This window comes from Prenolepis imparis, unplaced genomic scaffold, assembly GCF_030444845.1.
Source record: "Prenolepis imparis isolate NDT839.2.m4 unplaced genomic scaffold, iyPreImpa1.0 SCAF_5, whole genome shotgun sequence".
NCBI classification, from domain to species: Eukaryota; Metazoa; Arthropoda; class Insecta; order Hymenoptera; family Formicidae; genus Prenolepis; species Prenolepis imparis.
The window spans coordinates 9,584,700-9,605,065 of NW_028141163.1; the positions used below are offsets into that span (position 1 = coordinate 9,584,700).

The following is a 20,366-nucleotide window of genomic DNA, read 5'->3' on the forward strand; positions in this document are numbered from 1 at the left end:
TGCGTGGTAACAGCTCGTAATTACCGGCCGATGCGGCGAGCCATTGATCCTGAGGACCATTTGTTTTCAACAATGTACCTAAATCCAAAAGCTCTCGAGCTTACGTGGCGCGAGCCGATCGCGGAGGTTACGTTCAATCCTCGAGCTTCGAGTCTTTAGGATCACAAGCGATTAAGCTTGTGTTACAGCTTTCCTTTCTTATCCCGGCTTACGTTCCTTTCGTTTACGTGGAAAATAGATGTAACGAATAAAATTATTACAAACGCATGTTTAAATCTTACGATTTCTTACTCTTATAAGAAAAACTTAGCTCTCTCTTCTCTTTTAGTAGAAAATAAAAATTAAAATAATAAATCGCATTTATATGTGCTTATTTTTTTATAAGATTCAAAAATTATTCTATTATTTTGTATGCATTTTATATAAAATATATTTCCACTAGACATAACGTGAAATATAATTAAAAATTTACGCTTAATATCAAACATGTAATATTTTAAAAATTAAAATGTTAGACTTATATAACACAGTTTATTGCTTCAATTGTATTAGACGAATTAGAAGGTATGTGCTTTTCTATGTAAGATACATTCATGCTAACAAGGAAAAACCTAAAAATAGACAGTTTAACACACGGGCATGATCATAAGTTACGACTAGCCAGATGACTGGACAACCTAGAGTTTACGAGGCAATGCCTAGGCAGCGCCAGGCAAGAGTTAGTTCCACCTGGCAGTAAAAGGAGCAGTTAAAGTGTTCTGAAATATCGCTTAAAGCGCGTCCCGAAGTAAGCTTATGTGCTGGCCACATACACGAAGGCCATCCTACACTTTCAGCCTTTTATACCATCCGCGATGGCACGAAACTTCTAGTGTGACTGGGCGTTTCTTAATCGAGGAAATATTTTCCAATCTCTAACGTAAGACTTCCGGCCGGCACGACATTTTCATTGAATCGCCAGTAAATCGATACCCAAGAGAATAAATTTCTCCTAATATATACTATTTATTCAAAAAGATTTCGAATATTATTTTATTATAGAATTTTTTAAATATTATAATAGAATAATAATGATGATTTATTTTGCAGAAGTGACCGTTTTGTAACTGTTTATATTTAATTGCACCAAATAACACTTACTCTATGTCATTAATAATATTTATTCATCATATTTATTCATGGAAAGAAATTTTTTATATTCGGGTGCATAAGATTTTTCTCTCTTCTTTCTCTCTTTTACGGAAGCGGAAAAATAAAAAGAAAACAACGCGATGCAATCCGGGAAATATGCTGCAACGTGGTACAAGCGGCAATTTTTGCTTTTCCTCTGAGAACCTTGCTAGCGCCATAAGTATTGGATTGGAAAGATAGTGCATTAAGTCCCTGAAATATGGCCAAATGTCTAAATGTCCGCCGCGAAACTTTGAGCCCCTGTTCGGCTTTTCTGAGTAAGCAGAAATTTCTTGACATTTCGTGCTACGAAATTCTTATCAAGATGATCAAAATTTATCTCCGGAATAAAATTATCGTTTTAACTTCAAATTTATGTTTGAAAGTGCTCAGCACCGAAATAGCGTTCAATCATAGAATTAAATGACAAAAAAATTTTGTTTCTTTTATAGATTAATCAATGGAAAATTGACCTAATTTATATTTTAACATTATAACAAATAATATAAAAATATAATGCATGTTTATAGCTTAAAACAGTTAAAAATTTTTCACAGAAAATATTTTTAAATATTTAAATAATTTCTTTAATTTTCGGAAAATCTCTTGATATAAAAACAACCAATATCGGGCTGCATCTTTTATCATATAATTTACTAATATTAAATATCATCTCAACTCAAGATAAATTAGAATATTCATTCATAATGTATCAATTTGTACACACATGCTTCTCAATATATATTGGCATGTCATTTTCATTTATCAAAGTCTATTCCAATCGAAGTACAATCAATCTAAGGCAAACAGGAAATGTTGCGCATGTGATCGTTCTTTTGACTGAAAACCAAGCACTTTATGTAATGAACAAACGCGTTTTCGGATTTAAGGAAACCGAGCTCGATCCTCTGGCTCGTGCATTTGCTATTAAGCAATATTTGCAGATGGATAATTGTGTCAGATATCTCGAGCAACGAGTTTCTCGCTACGCCAATTAAACGTTCACGGTCGAGACTGATTGTGCGATATTACGTAAGATTTAGCAGCATTCTTATGCGTCCTATGACAGAAGATCGCCGGCGCAACAGTTTGAAACCCTGACCCGAAGAGAATGGATTTCTCCCATATATTCATCGTCTTTCTTCCGACGAACGCGCCAATGATCTCGCGTTGCAAAATCGCTATGCCAAACAATAGATGTAATTGCTAGTTTAGAACCACAACAGGTCAATAAGACAATTTTTGAAAACAATAGGATATTTGCATTATTTTACTCTGTAATGATTGGAACATCAGGAGTTGCATAAAGTATTTTGGCGTGCATATAAAATTAATTGCAAAATATAATATAAAATAATTTTGTCTTTATATAAAACATCACTTAATAATTATAAAAATTTCTCGAATTAGTTTCATATTGAAATTTCATTTCGGCGTGAGTTTATCCCATCCCAGCATTATTTTCGCAAAGTATGACGTTCTTGGCGTGTATGATCATTCAAAATCGTTCGCACATTATTGATACATCTGCCACGTAATTTGTTTATCAAATTTCGTTGTTTGTATTTTCCTGAGTGCTTAAATTTTTTTATCAATAAGTGTATTTATAATAATACGCGCGTTGACTCATTGTCGCTCGGTCTCACTTAACACTTTACCGCGCGTACAAACAGATATTTATAAAACGTGAAAACGGCCGGCTGCGAGAGAGGTACGCCCAGCCGAATATCCTGGGAATAGATCTCGAAACCCAGTTATACGATTTATTCCGAGCCGAGCCGCCAACTGTTCGTAAACCTCCGCTTTTTGGGACAGATACTGAATGTCGCGCTGAATGTCGCGCCTTCTTTCGTTGAAAAATACCACTATCGCGTGTGCAGATGTTGATAAGAAATATTGTGGATATTATTTATTAAATAATAAAGTTAATAAATTTTTTTAATTTTTTTTAAAAAGTTTTTGTGTGTGCCCAAAATATGTCTTATATGATTAAATGTGAAAGATTGTTGATATTTTTTTTTAAATTGCAATTAATGCAAGTTGCAATAAAAGATTTAAAAAACGATCATATTTCGACATATTGCAATGTAATTTATTTCATCGTCAAATGATTCGCGAATTGTTTCGTATACAAAACAATCATAAGTGCAATGCATAAACTCTATTTTTAAAGCACGTGAGTCACCAGTTTTCGAAACTCGCGAGTAACATAGGTTTATTAGTTTAAGCGATGCATACAGTTTCGAAGAAAGCAGATTTTTGCAAAAAATCTGGAATTTCTGAGAAAGTCTCATTATTTTATATGCTATAATATAATACAATATTCATATTAAAAGTTCTCATAATTCTCATAACAATACAGTTTCAAGAAATAAGCATGAAAAATAGTGCAAAAATACATATTGCAATGAACGCATGTGCTCCTAAAATATATATTCATTTAAATCTACTTTGAAACATTGCTAAAAATAATTATAGAAAGTTGCATAAACGACATATGTATATCAAAGGTAAAATAATTTTTTTAGTAAAATAATGTGATCAAATTTTTGCAATTTAATATTTTTTTTAACAAAAATGCAATTTGAAAGCTGTTTGCAAAGAAAAAATTTAAAAATATTTAAAAAATTTTAAAAATAGAGTTTAACACATAGAATATTTAATAGTCTGAAGAACAAAGGATCTTTTATTACGATTATTGAATTCAACGAGTTTCGATGATTCGTAATTAATTTACCTAATATCAATTTATATTATAGTTCGGGCTGATTTACGTTCCTATTGCTGTCGCTGTTAATAACATTCATGTCGCTGTTCGCTTGACGTACACTAGTCTGCAATGACATTAATGAGGCGATTTATTAGCATAGTTTGCACTGCAGGTCGGATGAATTGCATGATTCCAGCAAGGCTGATCACTGTTGTCATGCAAAATATCGGTTATCTCAAAAGCAAAGGCGACAATGCGAGTCATCGCATATGGCACTGCATTGCTGCAATATGTCTCATACAACTCTGCTTCGAATAAAATAATCTCATTACATTCAAAAATGTTTTTTTTAGATAATATGACAAATGATAATTTCTCAGAAATTCTACAGCCTAATCCTCAAGAATGAAATAAATATATATTACTACCTTTCATTGTCATTTTTATATTTGAATGGCAATAGTAAAAATATATTCATTTTTTTTCTAGAAATTTTAGCAAATATGTATATTAAAGATCGTTCAGAATTGTAATGGTAATATATCATATCGGTGAACAAAAAGAAATTGAACTTTGATCTACCACGCACTAATATGCGAAGAGAATACAAGAAATGCCCCCGCAAAATGAATATATCTTAATAATCCTAAAGTCCGATATGTAGGAAGTTGATTACTCATCGCGACGTTTATACCAAACGTTTAGTGACTTATTGTGCTTGGTTATTGAACCCTTGGGAGAATATCTATCCTCTCTCTCCGTTTCTCCATCCAACTCTTCTTTTTTATAATGTTTCCTTCCCTCTTAGTTGTTATATTGGCAGATATACATATGTATACACCTTTCATTATAATTATGTATTCTCAGTATACTAGTACCTACGCGCATTCAAACAGGTTACGCAAGATTTTGTGGAGAAACAGAAAAGAGAAAAAGAGAGAGATAGTTAAGATGAGAGAGCACATGAGGGAAATGCGATGACACTAAGTTTATTGGGTAAGGTCCGTAGGGACCTCCTTTCAGTTAAGTACGCCGTGCACGGAATAGAGATAAGTTTCGACATTCCACTAGTACTGTCTACTTTCTCCGGTGGCTGATTAATTTCCTTGAAAAAAAAAACGAGGGCCCATAGGTAGGTTTTATTCTCAGGATAAGCACGAATGTGGAAAAAATACGATCACGGTTTTATCTTATCTACGCGGAGATAAAAGTAAGCAGTGGATCCAATTAAACAAATAGCCAGAATGATGAACATTTCTTACAGTCTCTATTTAGACATTTTCGATAATCTTTTAATATTTCATTTAATAGAAGCAGAATAAAGTGGAAATAATTATTGATAAAGGGAAGTTTACAACGCAAAAAATATTTTCGGACATACAATCTCTATAGTTAAAACAGAATTTTCTACATCATGAGAAAAAAAGAGAAACAAATTACTCTGATTATCTAATTCACAATTCACAGAAAATATTTTATTTATTTTATAAATTTTTGTATTATACTTTGTATTATACTTCAAATATTCTACCAAAAAAAGAGCAAAGTTTTTTATCAATTCATAGTTCATCAATTCATCAGTTAGTTAAAAAATTATTTTAAAAAAAACGGAACTACCCATTTATGGGCCAGACGCAGATGACCGCCTAGAATGCAGATATACGCAAATTAATTTCGCGAACGTGCAACAGCCTGCGTGAGAAATATCGCGGATACGCACGCGGTGCTATCTCGTACGCGTGGGCGTACAATTGCCAGACATTACCTCAAAGATAAACGATTTGTTACCCGCGCGAAAGCTGACTACCTTCCTCCTATATCCATTGTTTTTTTCCCCGACATCCGCAAATTACATAAATTCAATCAAAAAATATCTCCTCGACAAATTCTCTTTCAAACTACATTTTAACGCGATCGCGAATATACCTGATACAAAGCATATTAAAACTGTTTATAATTTTTCTCTGCCGTCGATTTTTACATACTTTGCACGTACGAGATAATTGTTGCAAAAGTCAACCGTCGTGGGTGGCTTGTCGTCGTTTGCAATGACAGGCGATTCGCCATGGAGGCAGCAAGCGAGCGCGGGCTCTGTAATTTAGCACTTTACGAGCGATCTCCAGTCATAACCGGCAGATCCGGAAACAAAGCGTGAATTTTTAAAACCGCTAACAGAAGAAAATCATAAACCGCGATTTTAGAAAATATATGACATTATTTTATCGACCTCTTTCAATTTCATCGTTATATAATCTTATAATTTTTAAATCTACCATTAACAAAATATTTTTGCAAGCCATTTTTGCGTTAATAAAAACATTTCGAGATGAATCAAAGTTAGGCTATAATTTAAGGACATTCTATAAATAAATCAGTTGCGTATTAATAATTATTATCAGCGTTATTTCGGCACGCGATAAATAATTGCAAATGACGCTAACATCCTTACTTCTAACGAATTTGATAAGGCTAAAACTCGGTTTCCGCTTCGGTTTATCGGATAAACGCGTTGCGGAAATTTATTTCAACTTAAGTGCATATATACATGTGTGTAAGTATCAAGGTGCGTGTGTGTGTGTGTGTGCTTGAAAGAGGAAAAAATCGAACCACACATGAAGTAGACAGGCGGAGAAAAGAAGGGAGTGCGGTGAACGACGTATGATGTCATTTTGCGGTTCGCGGAAATTCCGGGGTTTCAAATATTGGAACGCATATCTCTGAAGGCAAACATTTATTTAACTCCCCCTCCATCCCCTTCTCTCCACCCTCTCCGGCCCTCGTCGTTCGAAATCACTACGGTCCGAGCGCGCGATTTCAATCTCCCTGTTTTCTCACCTTTCCCCCTCGTCGTCGTTCAATTGCCGCGCGTTTATTCGACATTTCGCGCGAACGTGCCTTCGAACTGGCGACCGGCGACCGGCGAAATGCAATTCGATCGAAGGCGACGCATCGAGTACGCATTCTGATATAGTGGTGTCGATTAATGGACTGGAAGCGATCTTGTTTCCAGCTTGCGTGCGCACGGGACCATTCCGGTCTTGATCAATCGCTGCAAAAATTAAGGTGTGCGACCACGTCGCCCGCAGAGCGCTATGCATCAAAGAAAATCAAATTCGATTTCGATTTAGAATTCTGCACCTAACTCTTTTCAGTTTCTTTGGAATAAAATTATTTCTTTCTTCTTTCGTAAATAAGTATTTATATTCAGCGCATATATACTCCCTAACATCTTTTCTCTGCGATCAGAATAAAAAATGGGACTTGACATTAATTTTTCAAATGATTTCTACAATTCTTCTTAATTGAATGTTCAAACGAGAGCTGCGATGTATGCGAAGAATTCAAAGAAAATATATAATTAAATGAAGTATTGTACAAAACACACAATGTGCGAAGAGGATCAAGAAGACTATGCCGAGTTTTCATCTCATTTTCCTCATTTCGATGATGATATCATAGCACAGATCTTGATAAATAAATTTTCAATAGACTGTGCATAGAATATCCCTTGCGTGGGAAGAGAGAAAAGATGATGAAAATAAAAATGACATGCGCGCTTCCGCGTTTCTCGATGCCATTGTTCCCTGTCACACGCTCGACGTGGGTGAGCAATCGCGTAGGTTCGGGGAGGAGAATGGAAAGTCGCCGAAAAGACACGGATCTCGACAACTCTCAAAGGAGAACTAAATTTAATGTCGCACTTACCTCGCCCCTCCTAGGGGAGTTTACCTGCGTTAATACTCAACGAACACGGTTAGCCTTCATGGAGTTAACGTGAATTCGATACGCAGACCGCAAATATACTGCCGCAGCCGCCGTGCATTTTCAACGAAGAAAACCAGTCTGGTTTTCTGCATATTTCATCGAATGCGAATATCCCGCTACTAGATGCACATTTAAGATGTGCATCTTGAAAAGCGCACGATTGCATAATTTTAATTATAATCAAGATTAGAAAACGCTATAAAACCATTTTGTAATCTTACTTAAAAATTTTATCTTGAAGAAATAAATATCGATTTTTAAATTCCTCGTAGTGCTACGAAGAATCATTAAAAAATTTAACAAATATTAGATTATTCCATTATGTATCATAACTATTGAATATGTAATATTTAGTGCAATCTATTATATTTAAGATACATATATAGCGTAAGATATAAAGCCTGATTTTTTTCTCAAAGTTACTCCCCACACAGTTGCAATCAAATAAATTACAGTAATTTCGTGTTGCGGCATTTTAATTAAAACTTTTCCTCCGCAAGCGAAAACACTTTAATAATGGTTCGTAAAATGACGCGCGTGCTTAATGCAAGCTATTCCGCTATTTTATCGCCACGATATGCATTTAAATTCTGTTTACAAGTGATAACTATTCCTTTCACTGATACGCTATTTAGAATAAAATTATCCTGTTCAACGCGGAGATCACAAACTAAAGCGTTCTAATTGCTCGATTCTCTGCCGAGACTTTTTGCGCGATTTCTGATGTATTTAACACATTACTTCGAGGTAGGTCTTCGTTTAACGATCAAGAGAAACTACTCAAAGTACCATCGGATTTTCTTTCAGGAACCTGAATCACGAATCACCCCGCTGTGATTGTATCAAGGAAACGCGCGCACGTTGTCCTCTCCTCATCTAAATATCCTTCATTATTCTGGTGACTCTAAGGTTTACGGTTGTCCACTGCGTGTGATTATCCGAAGTCCAATCGCAAGGGGCTCGTAAAGATACAGGGTCTATCCTAACAGGATCGACTTCAAGTGGCATGCAAGAAAACAACTATCCCGGGGTGCAATTAAGAGGGCAAAAATGGCCTCTATCATTATACGGGCAATTTAAATAAATTACGCGAAACTCTGTTCGAAAAATCAGAATAGCTATACATATTTATATACGCGTACCACGTAGATAAAAATTGTAAAATTTATAGAATAAAATTTCGCTATGTAAGCGCAAAAAAGGCAATTATTAAAAATTTAATTTTGTGATCCTCAGTTTCTCGAAAATATCCCAATAATTATTAGCGATATGAATTATGCGTGACACTCACCTCTCACCTTCGTAGAAGCCCTCGAACTCCTCCTGCTGCTCGTTGATGGAGGCCTCGAGGTCCAGATAAGCGCCATAATCTCCGCCCTTGTACAGCTGGAGCGCCGTGTCGTCGAGCTGCAACACAGGTAGCGCATTGCGTTGAGAAACATGTGCTTTTTTGCGTGCATGCTTGCAGCGGTAATCGCATCGCGGAAATTATTGCCGCACCGATGGCGGTTATTAGCCGTTTTTCGCATAACCGCTGTCCACTTAAGAACCGCATCCGCAAGGAACGATAGCCGCTTGTCGAACCGCGAATTCTTCGACAAGCTCGCGATCCTTACGATGCGCAAGAATTGAATTGGCAAGTGGACAAAGGAGTCATGCAGGTCTTTTTCCGAAGAAAAAAGAACAAAACTATTTCCACAAATAGAAATAAATATCATAATATTTTTTAATGTTGTTACAATAAAGTATAAAATGTTCTTACTAGAAATGTTCTTTCGTTGAAACTTAAGTAAAAAAAGAACGATTTTTATTAGTTTATAAAGAACAATTTTAGTAATATTATAAATTTTATTTTTAGTTATACTTTCTCGAATGTCATAATTTGTGTTAACTCTAAAAGTTTATGTACAAGTAATCCATACACTTTTCCACTATATGTATATTATAAAATATATATATAGAAAATATCTTATAAATATTGTTATATGTAAATTACACATATATACACATATGTATATATTTATTTATTTATATTAAATTATTTAGCCTTTAATCATTTGGATTTATTACTTAAACTATGTTTCGACGTTAGCTTTATTTTCTAAAATTTCAGTCTAATATTTAATTTTACTTAATATTTTCATTAAAAGACAATATAAATTTCGTAAACCCATATTTTTCTTAATTAAAAAATCCAGTAGTTTTTAAATGAGTTATCGTTGCACAAAAAAACCTATTTCTCTTTAAAAATAATTCTAAAGGGAAAGATTTTTTTTTAATTGCTTGATTTATTCGAAATCATGTTTAATACGTCCATTTAATCAAAATGAACAATTTCTCTTATTGAGAAATCTTCAAAGCTTTGGAACGAGTTCAACGGCACGTATAGGAGTCTTACGGGTCAACAATCCGGGCTAATGCGGTTAATCTGCTAAATTTATCTAGGGATCAGTTGGTCCACATACGCGCCATTCCCATACGAAAGATGATAATCGCTTGGTTCAGAATCAGGTGGTTCTCACCGAAAGAGCCCCCGGCTTGCATAGCTCATCTCAAAATATCAGAAGTATAAATAAAAATGAGGCTATAATACACATATAGTGTGAAATTGATTTAATGATATAAAATTAATCACGCGCATGATTGCATGGTAAATTAAGAACCGCAATAAACTCTTCCCAAGTTTCACTTTTTACACCTTGCCAGGAGAAATATACATTATATTCTCGCTTTATATATATATATGTATAAGAAAAATAAAATGACATGATAAATCTGTTGCTTTTGAAAAATATTTAGCGAAGTAATCTCTGTTATATAGTTTCTAGAAAATATTAGAAAGAAATATTAAGATAGAAATATACTTAATTAATTCTATTTCCTGATCTAGTATTTTTGGAATAAAGAATTTTCGCTATCAAAAGAAAAATCATTCATAGTGATGAAAAAAAAGCTGAGATCGCAGAAGCAACAAGTTGGCGCGTTTCTAGTTTTGACGACGCGACACGTGTCGCGCGTGAAGAAACACACGAGGAATCGCAGCGTCGACAAGAAACTTCACTGCGATTGCTGCCCGTGGACTAAATCAAATTCTTTAGGGACGTCGAATTTCCCGGATCGCGATCTACTGTCGCGCGACCCTGTTAAATTTCTCGTCGCGAAGGACCGTAAAAATGTAACAGCCGGACGGTCGCGCCGGCCCGGTCGACGTAAATCTCGCACGATCTCGCGCCCTCTCCGGTAACGACCGAATCGCGACCGGTGGTAAATTGACCGGAGGTAAGTAACCCCGATGAGAGAACGACGACTTTCTTCCGGGCGCGTTCTTTTTTTAGGTCGCTTCCTTCTTTCACGAGATTAAGATTCCGCCAGGTCCAGCAAGGCACGCTGCCAGCGGGGCATAACAGTAACGCAAAGAAACACGCGCGTTTACGTAAAATCAGATGAGAGTGAGAGTAATACGTAACATAGACAAACATTAGAGTCTTAGATCTCTGATACGCATTGCATCTGTGAATATTGGCTGCTGCTTATTTATAATACTATTTTAAGATAAATAGTCTAGTCTGTCTGAAAACGAATTTGTAGTTAGTGTAATTCATATAATAAGAATTCGAATATTTATAAATATAATATATAATATAGAGATGATTTACGCACGGTTTTTCGCATTTATATTTAGTTTGACAATAAATCTTTTTACATTTCTTTTAATTAAATTGATCAAAATGTAAGATCCTAAATATAGTATAAAATCTTATATGTTATAAATATTATGTGAAAAATTTGATTGAAAGAATTGTTATAGGTTCTAAGACGACTTTGTAATAGCAATTTTGAAAGTTTAAAAGAAAGCTTTTTATCTTTTGATTTTCCCTTTAATTTACGAAATAAAATCAAAAGATTCTTTCTAATTTTTGTCTAATTTTTGTCAATCAGCACAACGTTTCTTATATGCACTTATGCGATTGTAGTATAGCAGAATATCTGGTAACTTGAGACACGACCATCCAACTTGGTATATATATTTGGAATAGGGTGTGTGCTGAGTCACAATAAAGATTTTGTTTTTTCTCTCTACCTCTCTTCAAACTTCCATCGAGTAAAAATAAAACGCGAACGAAATCTTACTTACAATTAGAGTTCAAACATATTTTCAAGGTATTTACATGTCGCGAATGGAACGTGCATCTCCCAAGTTAGCACGCTTTACAGTAAATAAAGAGGAATGAAAGAGAAAGGAATGGTGATCGCATCGCGTTCAACGCAGACTCCGTCCAGGATATCGCGACACTGCTGACGCGAGATGGGAAGGGGACGGTGCGAATATATATTATACATACGCGTTGTTGTGTGACCTATATTTCTAAAAATCTCAGCTTTAAAATAGTTCGTCGCGCTAGGCGCAGTAAAGAGATACCGGTAGTCGTCACATTGCGTTGCCCCTGGGTGCGGAAACCGCACGCATGCGGTCAATTACGCAATCCGCCTGTCTCACAAGCTTCGAAAGCGATCTCTACTTTTTGCGCCACCGGAAGAACGCACTATTTTGCTAGATTCGTGTATTGAACATTATACACAACGTTATATGCTACACAATTAAATATATATAGTTTGTGATGAATTACTCTTCAATAAATATATTTATATCTTAATGTCGTTTCAGATTAAACATCATTAGTACACTGTGCGCGAAAGGAAGAGAGAAATTAAAAAATTTTTAATTTTATAGATTAATGTGACTCAACTACGGTGTTTCGCTAAATTAATTTAATTTTGTCAAATATGTTTTCTTTTTTTTAAATATTTTATAATTTTTTTTTAATTTACAATCTATTGTATAAATATAAATAGAATATAAACGAGCTGACAATTTAAAGTTGAAAGTAAAAAATTATTTTTTGCGGTTACGAAGAATTTTTGCGTCATGCCTGCGTAAATGACAGTTAATGATTGACAAGATATGAAGCCAGTATTTAGAATGGTTAACGTGTTTTGATCTCGAATACTATTAGCGAAGCTATTTTCTAGCAAGATTTTATAGCACACAGACGGTAATCGGACTGTTGTATGTTAACATTAGTTTAGCAAGTCTAAACAATTTCTTCTATATCAAACATTTTTGAAACTTTTCTGTATATCGTTAAAAAAACTAAAAAAATAAATATTTTTTAACACTTAGAGTAAAATATACTTCATAATACACTCGAAATGCATAATTCGAGCATTATAATAAAATAAGAATATAAGAAAAGATTTTTATTAATTTTTTCAATTAATAAAAATTTAATTTTTTAAATAAAATAAATAAAATAAAATTTTCTCCATTCGGGATTTGATTTCCTCGTAAATCACACAATAAATTGCAAACAATATTTCGCGTGATTCTTGAGTCGGAAAGCTTCAAGCCATAATCGAGCAACACATATTGACGTAACAATTCGAGTAGCGTGTAAACGTCGTCCTTGCACCACGATAAGGCTTTCCTTTTCTCAAATGTATTTCCACGTACATTCTCTCGTCGCGACACGCTTGTCCCGAAGGGTTTTCCGACTTTCGCGTATCCGTATAGATCGCGCGTTGTTTGCTCAAAGTCCATCGACCAAATCGCAAACTCTTCTGTTTTATCTCCTCTCCAAGTTTCTCTCAATGGCGAATCTTCTTACATGAATACGTAACGGAAAGAGAAACGCTGATTATATATATGTACATGTGGTAAAATCTCGCTGACGTTGCCGAGACGAAATTTAAACGCGTTCGTCCGCATTTTAAGTGAAAAATACCTAGCATTGGTCAGACATGATCTATTTTCAAACGTCAAAGTCAAAGTTTTAATTGTTTCAATATTTACGAAATATATCCGCCTCACGAATATCATCTAGAGAAATGTTTGCTTTGAAATTGCATAAAAATTTTTTAAAAAAATTAAAATAAAGCTTTACTAATCTATACTTAAAGTAGATTAAATATAGCATAGCATCAAATTCTAATTGAATAAGTTACGTAGAGAAACTACTAAAGTACGAAGTAGTTTGGAAATCAAGTAATCTCGCAATCTATAATTTCTCACAGCCGTTTCACAAAAACGGCTTTCATTGGAGACAATATAATGTCGTAAACAGGAAGATGCTGTCATTCGTGATAGTAATTAAGATGTATTAACATTAAGCATGCTCCTTCTCCTTCTTGTTCAATATACACATATAGAGACGTATAATCATGAGAGCTCACAGAGCATTCTTATTAATTAATACAATTAAAAATAAAAATAGATTGTAAGAATATGTCGAGGGAGAGAAGGGGAGGAAGGAGCGAGTATCGCAAGACGAGAGGATAACGAAACCTGAGAGGCCTCGAGACAATTAACTGCAACGCCATTCGTGTTCTGGAGTCGTTCTGCTCGACTGTGCGAAACTTTCACGACTACCTTCTTTTTTTTCACTTTACATTGCATGCCGCGAGAGTGAATGCATGCAAATTTATTCGCGAGAAGACAGCTAAAGAAGCAATTCGAAATAAGTTTAAAATAAAATGTTGACGTGTACGTCAGCTTTGCGATGAAGTAAACATCTTGCGCGAAATTCTTCGAGCAAGACCAAATATAAATTTTAAAAATATAGATAAAATTCGATCGAAATAATTCGATAATAATTCAATATTAAATCCATTTTTTACATATGTTATCACATGAAAATAGAATAATCAAAAATACTGTGTAATCACTTCATTGTGTAACACACAATATAAGAAAATATAAATAAATCATAGTATATGATTCGAATGATTTACATTGCAATTGTGAGAACTGATTCAATGATTGATAAAATGATAAAATTATGAGATAAATTACTAGAGCAATCGATGATATAATTGTCAGTAATTTTTTTTCAATTCTTATTTCAAATCGCACACGTAAAAGTTTTACGAAAATTTTCACTCTCCTCACCCCCCCCCCTCTCTAAAAATTGATTAATAATAATAACAACACTCTTAAATATTATCATTTATCCAGTCGTACAAAAAACGATATGAACGAAGCCTCAGAGACAAGCGTGTTGCACCTTCTAAAAACTTGACATCGATGTAACCGGTTGTATACTAGCACAGTCTCACTCTCTCTTTCCTTCCGCGATTACAGATGATTATAGGCAACCGCGTTTGCGATTTCTTGCATCAAAACCTGACAAACGCGGCCGTCGTGGTTTGCTCTTTCTTCGATCCATTCGTTCGAGCAGAGACATTGATTATGGCACAACCGCATCTTGCTCGGATAAAAACCACGACGTCGTAAAATATGAACAATACGATCGCGCTTAGTAAATAAAATGCAAAACGAAGTTAAAATCAGATAGAACTTGTCAAGATGCACTTATCCAGATAAAGTTGTAATTAATTAAATCTTTTCGTTAAAATTCTGTTTGAAAACAAAAGATACATAAATAAAATTGCATAAATTTCTTTGACAAAAATGAGAAAAAAGAAAAACATTAAATATATTTTATATTTAATATTAAACTTAATATTTTAAATAATATTAAATATTTGATATATTATTTTTTCTAAAAATATATTCGGGACTCTGATATATTCCTCAAGATTTAATACAAATAATGATGTGTAAATTTGCATTATCAAATGGAAGAGAAAAAAAATAAATAATAGATTAATTTATTATACATACATCAATGTATGTTACTTCTTGGTTTTAAACGTAATTATTCAAGATAGTAAATTGCAAATTTTGCACGTCTTTTCCTTTACCTAATCCTGTTGCCTACTTATCCACGTAATTACTACTAGGATCATTCTCTCCTGCAATTAGGTATATATCGCGTGTAGCAGCGATCGAAATGGCTTAAGCGCGGCTGAATGAGATTCTTCCTTACAACGAGATTCGAGCAACACATGGAGGAGTCATTCGCGAGCAGTTAAACGGATTCCGTTCGCACTCTACGAAGAGTTCGCAGCGGGCAAAACTACCTACGCGAGAGGCAAAGTATGCGTTCCAGACGCAAGTCTCGAACCCGGCCGAGTCTCTTATTCATACTGTGGCGGGATGCGAGATGAAACGGTCCAGCCCTTTCCGCGAAAGCGAACAAACCGCCGTATCTATTTTTAACTTTCCCCAAGACGCGGGCGCAGAAAAAATAATCGTAGTAGGACTTATCGACAATGTGGCGAATCGGGTTCTCGGCAATGTTCAATCATTCATGAAGTAAAACAGGTTCCATTGAGACCTTCTGTCAAGCGTCTTGCATCGAAATGAAAGCGAATTTATGCGCTTCGGTGCGTGACTCGATATATCTCCTACACACTAAAATTTCCATGCACATAACGCGTGATTAAAAAAATTAAAAGAAACAAAAGTAGAATAACGATTTATAAAGGAGTGTTTAGTTTATGCAAACATATTGTTTTTTCCACATGAATTTATAAGAGACTCTGTCCAAGATCGACTTCAGCATTTTGATACAAAAAAAATTGATAATCTAATGTTTACTTTCAATTGATATAAAGCTAGAATGAAGCAATTAAAAATTAAGCAGATTTTCTTGATGAAAATCATAACTCTCTTTCTTGACATTGAAATGAAAAAATAAAGGTGTCTTTAAGTATATGAATCTGTACAACAAATCTTAGTCTCCCTCCCTTGAAATTTTCTTATAACCAGGTGAAGATACGGTAGAGAAAAAGAATAGAAGATAAAGAAAGATATATATACAAATGATCTTTGAAAAGCCTCTTCCTCTCTCCCGTAACTTCTTTCTACTCTCAAGAGTTGCAACTCGGAGGAGGGTCTCGCTGCGAGAGAACTCTTTGTTCCTATTTTACAGTTTCTTACGCGGCAGAGAACACGCTCTCGAGGGTCATCGCATCTCATCCCGGACGTCTCGCTTCGCGCACTTCATCTCTCTATGCAAACCTCTTAGATTTAGTCGTTATCAATCGTATGCATTGGGACTTCCCATTTATCTTTGTTTTCTCGTTTCGCAAGCGTTTCACTTTATTGCAGCTTGTATCCGTAAAAATTATCGCGCCTGTTCCAAGTATTTGGTTATTTTGTATGGTTTCGTAAGCCTCGTAAGCATCGATAAATTTACAGTTTCGTAATCGAACTTGAATGAAAATAAAAAGTACACGTTCTCACGTACATCTCTTCTACTACCAATACATCTGACGATCTCTCATCCAATTTTCGTAAAAAAAAAAAAAAAAAAGAATTGACTTTAAAAAATGCATAGCTTATGATACATATACCGAATTATTCACATAAATTCGATGTAGCGAATTCTACATTACAAAGCATTTAAAAATTTGTAAATAATGATAAAAAAATATAAATAAAATATTATAAAAATAATGTAAATAATGTAATGTAAATATTTCTAGTTTGTAAAAAATCAGAAAAATGACAAATAGAAACTGATTGCTTTTGATTCTTATTTGGAATCTTTAAAATTAATTATTATTTTAAAATTAAAAAATTTGCAATGATAAAAAAGCGCGATAAAGCACAAAAGTTCCTTCCAGGAAATCCGCTTTTGACACTTTGCTTTTCGAGCGGATGTCGGCATGTGAAATGTTTATATAGCTGCAACGAAGATCGACCAGCCAAAGCGCCAAGTTTTTCAAGAGTCAGTGTCCTTGAGATCCGGACGATTCTTTATAGACCTTTCAAGGATACAGAGTTCATGGACCTGCGTGATTTCCATCAGAGAAATTGATATTTTTACGCTCGTCATGTTAATCGATCGAATCGAATACGTAATATGTAAATATTTACTAAGGCTAAAGTATAAATTTAAATTTATAAAATTAATTATATATACAATATTAAAAAGTCTAACTTTTAAGAATTAATTTAAATTAGTTTTGTGTAATTAACGTAATCATTATAGCTTATTAACGATTCAATAGAACAGTTCATCGTTCTTTATACAAGATTTTAGACAAATATCAATAACTGATTTCTCTCTTTCAATATTCCTCGCGATTACGCTAATATTGAAGTTCCTATTCCAATTAATAGTTGTTACCACTAAAACGTCAAAACCATATGAACCAATCGTTGATGAAGTTGTTACGAAATGCTGTGTTAATCACTGCGGTTTGTTAAAGTTTCGTGGGAACAGAGAACGCGAACAGCTTACTTGAGTTGAGATGATTGAACCATTCTACAAATCAGAGAAACTATTCCCATGTTGGAATTGCGAAAAGAAAAAGAAAAAGAGAGAGAGAGAGAGAGAGAGAGAGAGAAGAAAAAAAAAGAGAGAGTAAATTAACACGTGTTGCATCGTTGTATTAACAGTGCAAAAACAAAACAATTTATCTCCATTTTCCCTTTATGTTCTCTCAGTCGTTATCAATAGTATACTACAAAAATTATCAAATAAATTAGAAAATAAAAAAAAAATATTTTCTAATTTAATGTAAAAATATAAAAGTAATTTGTAAAAATGTATTTTCGCAAAATTCTAAATTATTTTTTATTTCTAATATTCTGCAGCGCCTTTTAACGTTAGAAAATATAAATGAGAACGTTTTCATCTACTCGATGTTATGTTAATTATATTGATATAATATTCATGATTTATCTCCTAGTATAAGCTAAATTAATTAAACCTCACAAAAACAGCAATGTTTTATAATTATTCTATTTTCAATATATATAGTTGTATCTCTTTTATGAAACAGTATCTAATTTTTGATGTTCACAAGATGATCTACTTTGGAAAATGTGACTTTAAATTCGCGGATTGATAATAATGTAATGATTTTTGTTTGGCGCGATATTTTTGTAAAAAATCAATATAATAGCAAAATGTGACAAAGATGAAAAATGTTATAAAGACAAAAATATATCTCGACCTGAATTTTATGTATATTAACGATTCGCAATAAAATAATATAAAATAAAATAACTAATAATTGCAAATTTCTATTTATATCAATAATAATTTCTTTCTCTCTAATTTCAACTGATATGTACGAGATATACAAATTTGCATATGAATATAAAATTAATAAAAAATTTGTGATAGAAATTGTTGAAAACAGTCACAGTTGCTTGTAACAAAAATATATGTAACAAAAATATATCTTTATAATTTACTTTTTATTTCCAATTGATCAATTTTATTTTTTGAAAATAAAATAATCGATTCGCGAAATATTATTATAATTCTAAAAAGTAAAAGCTCTCTAGATAATGGATTTGCACTCCTTAACGCTTACATAAGAAGGACGTAAAGTTACTTCGACGCTTTCGAGGCAATTTTCACGATTGCTCGATTAGTGTGCACCGAAGCAGAAGACCCTTCGAAATGACCCAATAACGAGACCTTCGCTATCTGCATCATCCATTACACGCTCCAAGCAGCGTGTCGTTTCATTGCGCGTTCGCATTTGCCACACGAAAAAGTAACATATTTTCCGTCGCGCGAGGAAAGTGAATTCTCTTGTAAATCTCGATACGAATCCACCTCTTACCGCTACTCTCCTCGACACCGTGAAATCCTATCGACGCCTCTTACATTACGTGTCACACGATCTCATGTACCTACGGATTATGACGTGCTTTCATACGTGGACAAATTGGAAACAGCGCGTAAAATCGATACGAGGGTTTAAAAGAATTTAATCGCTCTTTTTCTCTCCTAATGTGAGAACTTGAACAATTTTTCGCCCCAAATAACTGTTGAGCCTTAAGATCCTCCAAGGCTGCGTTAGAAAGCATCATCAACGTGATCTATCTATCTAAGTTTTCTCAAACATAAAAGTTAAACTGCGGAATAACATTTGTCATTTTTTCATTTTTATTTGGAATTAATTTTTTTACACGATAAATTAATTAATTGGCACTTTTTACGATTGTCAACATTAAATATTTTGCTAAGTCTCATATTAAAATCCTGATGTATTTTAATTTTCGAATAAGAGGATTTTGAAGATAATAAAAAATTAAGCATTACAATTTATAACAATTTATAAACTCTGAATAAAAAAAAAATAAGAAAAATAGAAATGTAAATTAACTAATTTTCAGATTGTTAAAAAAGTAGATTTTATCAAAGTAAATTAAAAGCTGTTAAATTGCTAATATGATAGAAAATAGGTAAAAATTAAGAGGACAGAGAAAGGCGTTGTTAATTAGCTTTATCTAGCAACGTAAAACGTTATTATACGAGGCCAAAGCTTATTAATGATTAAAGCTATATAGTTCGTGATACAAGCTGCGATAGAGTGATATAACGCCTTTTATGTATTCGCGAGCGTAAAAGAAGTTTGCGATTAAGTTACCTGGATAGTCATTGCCTCGCGTTAACCAACCATGCTGTGCACACTAAGCAAGCCAAGAAATGGCAAAAAGATATAATTACACGCACACTACACGCATACAAAGACATCTTGCGCACGTGGACACGTAGATAGTGCCTTTACCATTTTTTCAGTACGAAAATAACTATCTACCGACATTGATATAAGACATCTCAATTATATTGCGGATCTAAAAATTATTTAATGAAAAGTTAATTTCATCAGTAGCGGAAATAATCACGCGAAAATGATTTGAAATTATATATCATATTATATATTGCTGTGTAAGTCTGTGTGTGTAAATATCTGACAAAAATACGAAAAACTATTAAAGATAAAACTATGAGTAAAAGTAAAAAACTATGAGATCATTTAAATAAATATTCATGATTGCGTAATATTT

General features: G+C 33.7%; 1 protein-coding gene across 9 annotated transcripts in view; it reads right to left on the reverse strand.

Annotated features, from left to right (window-relative positions):
• Window positions 1-20,366, reverse strand: part of Fhos (Formin homology 2 domain containing) — a 164,656-nt gene that overhangs the window by 81,961 nt on the left and 62,329 nt on the right. For all 9 annotated transcript variants that reach the window (XM_083039225.1, XM_083039224.1, XM_083039226.1 and 6 more), the window contains one exon: window positions 8,937-9,052. In XM_083039225.1, coding sequence (XP_082895351.1) covers window positions 8,937-9,052 — 116 coding nt within the window. The remainder of the gene's footprint in view (window positions 1-8,936; window positions 9,053-20,366) is intronic.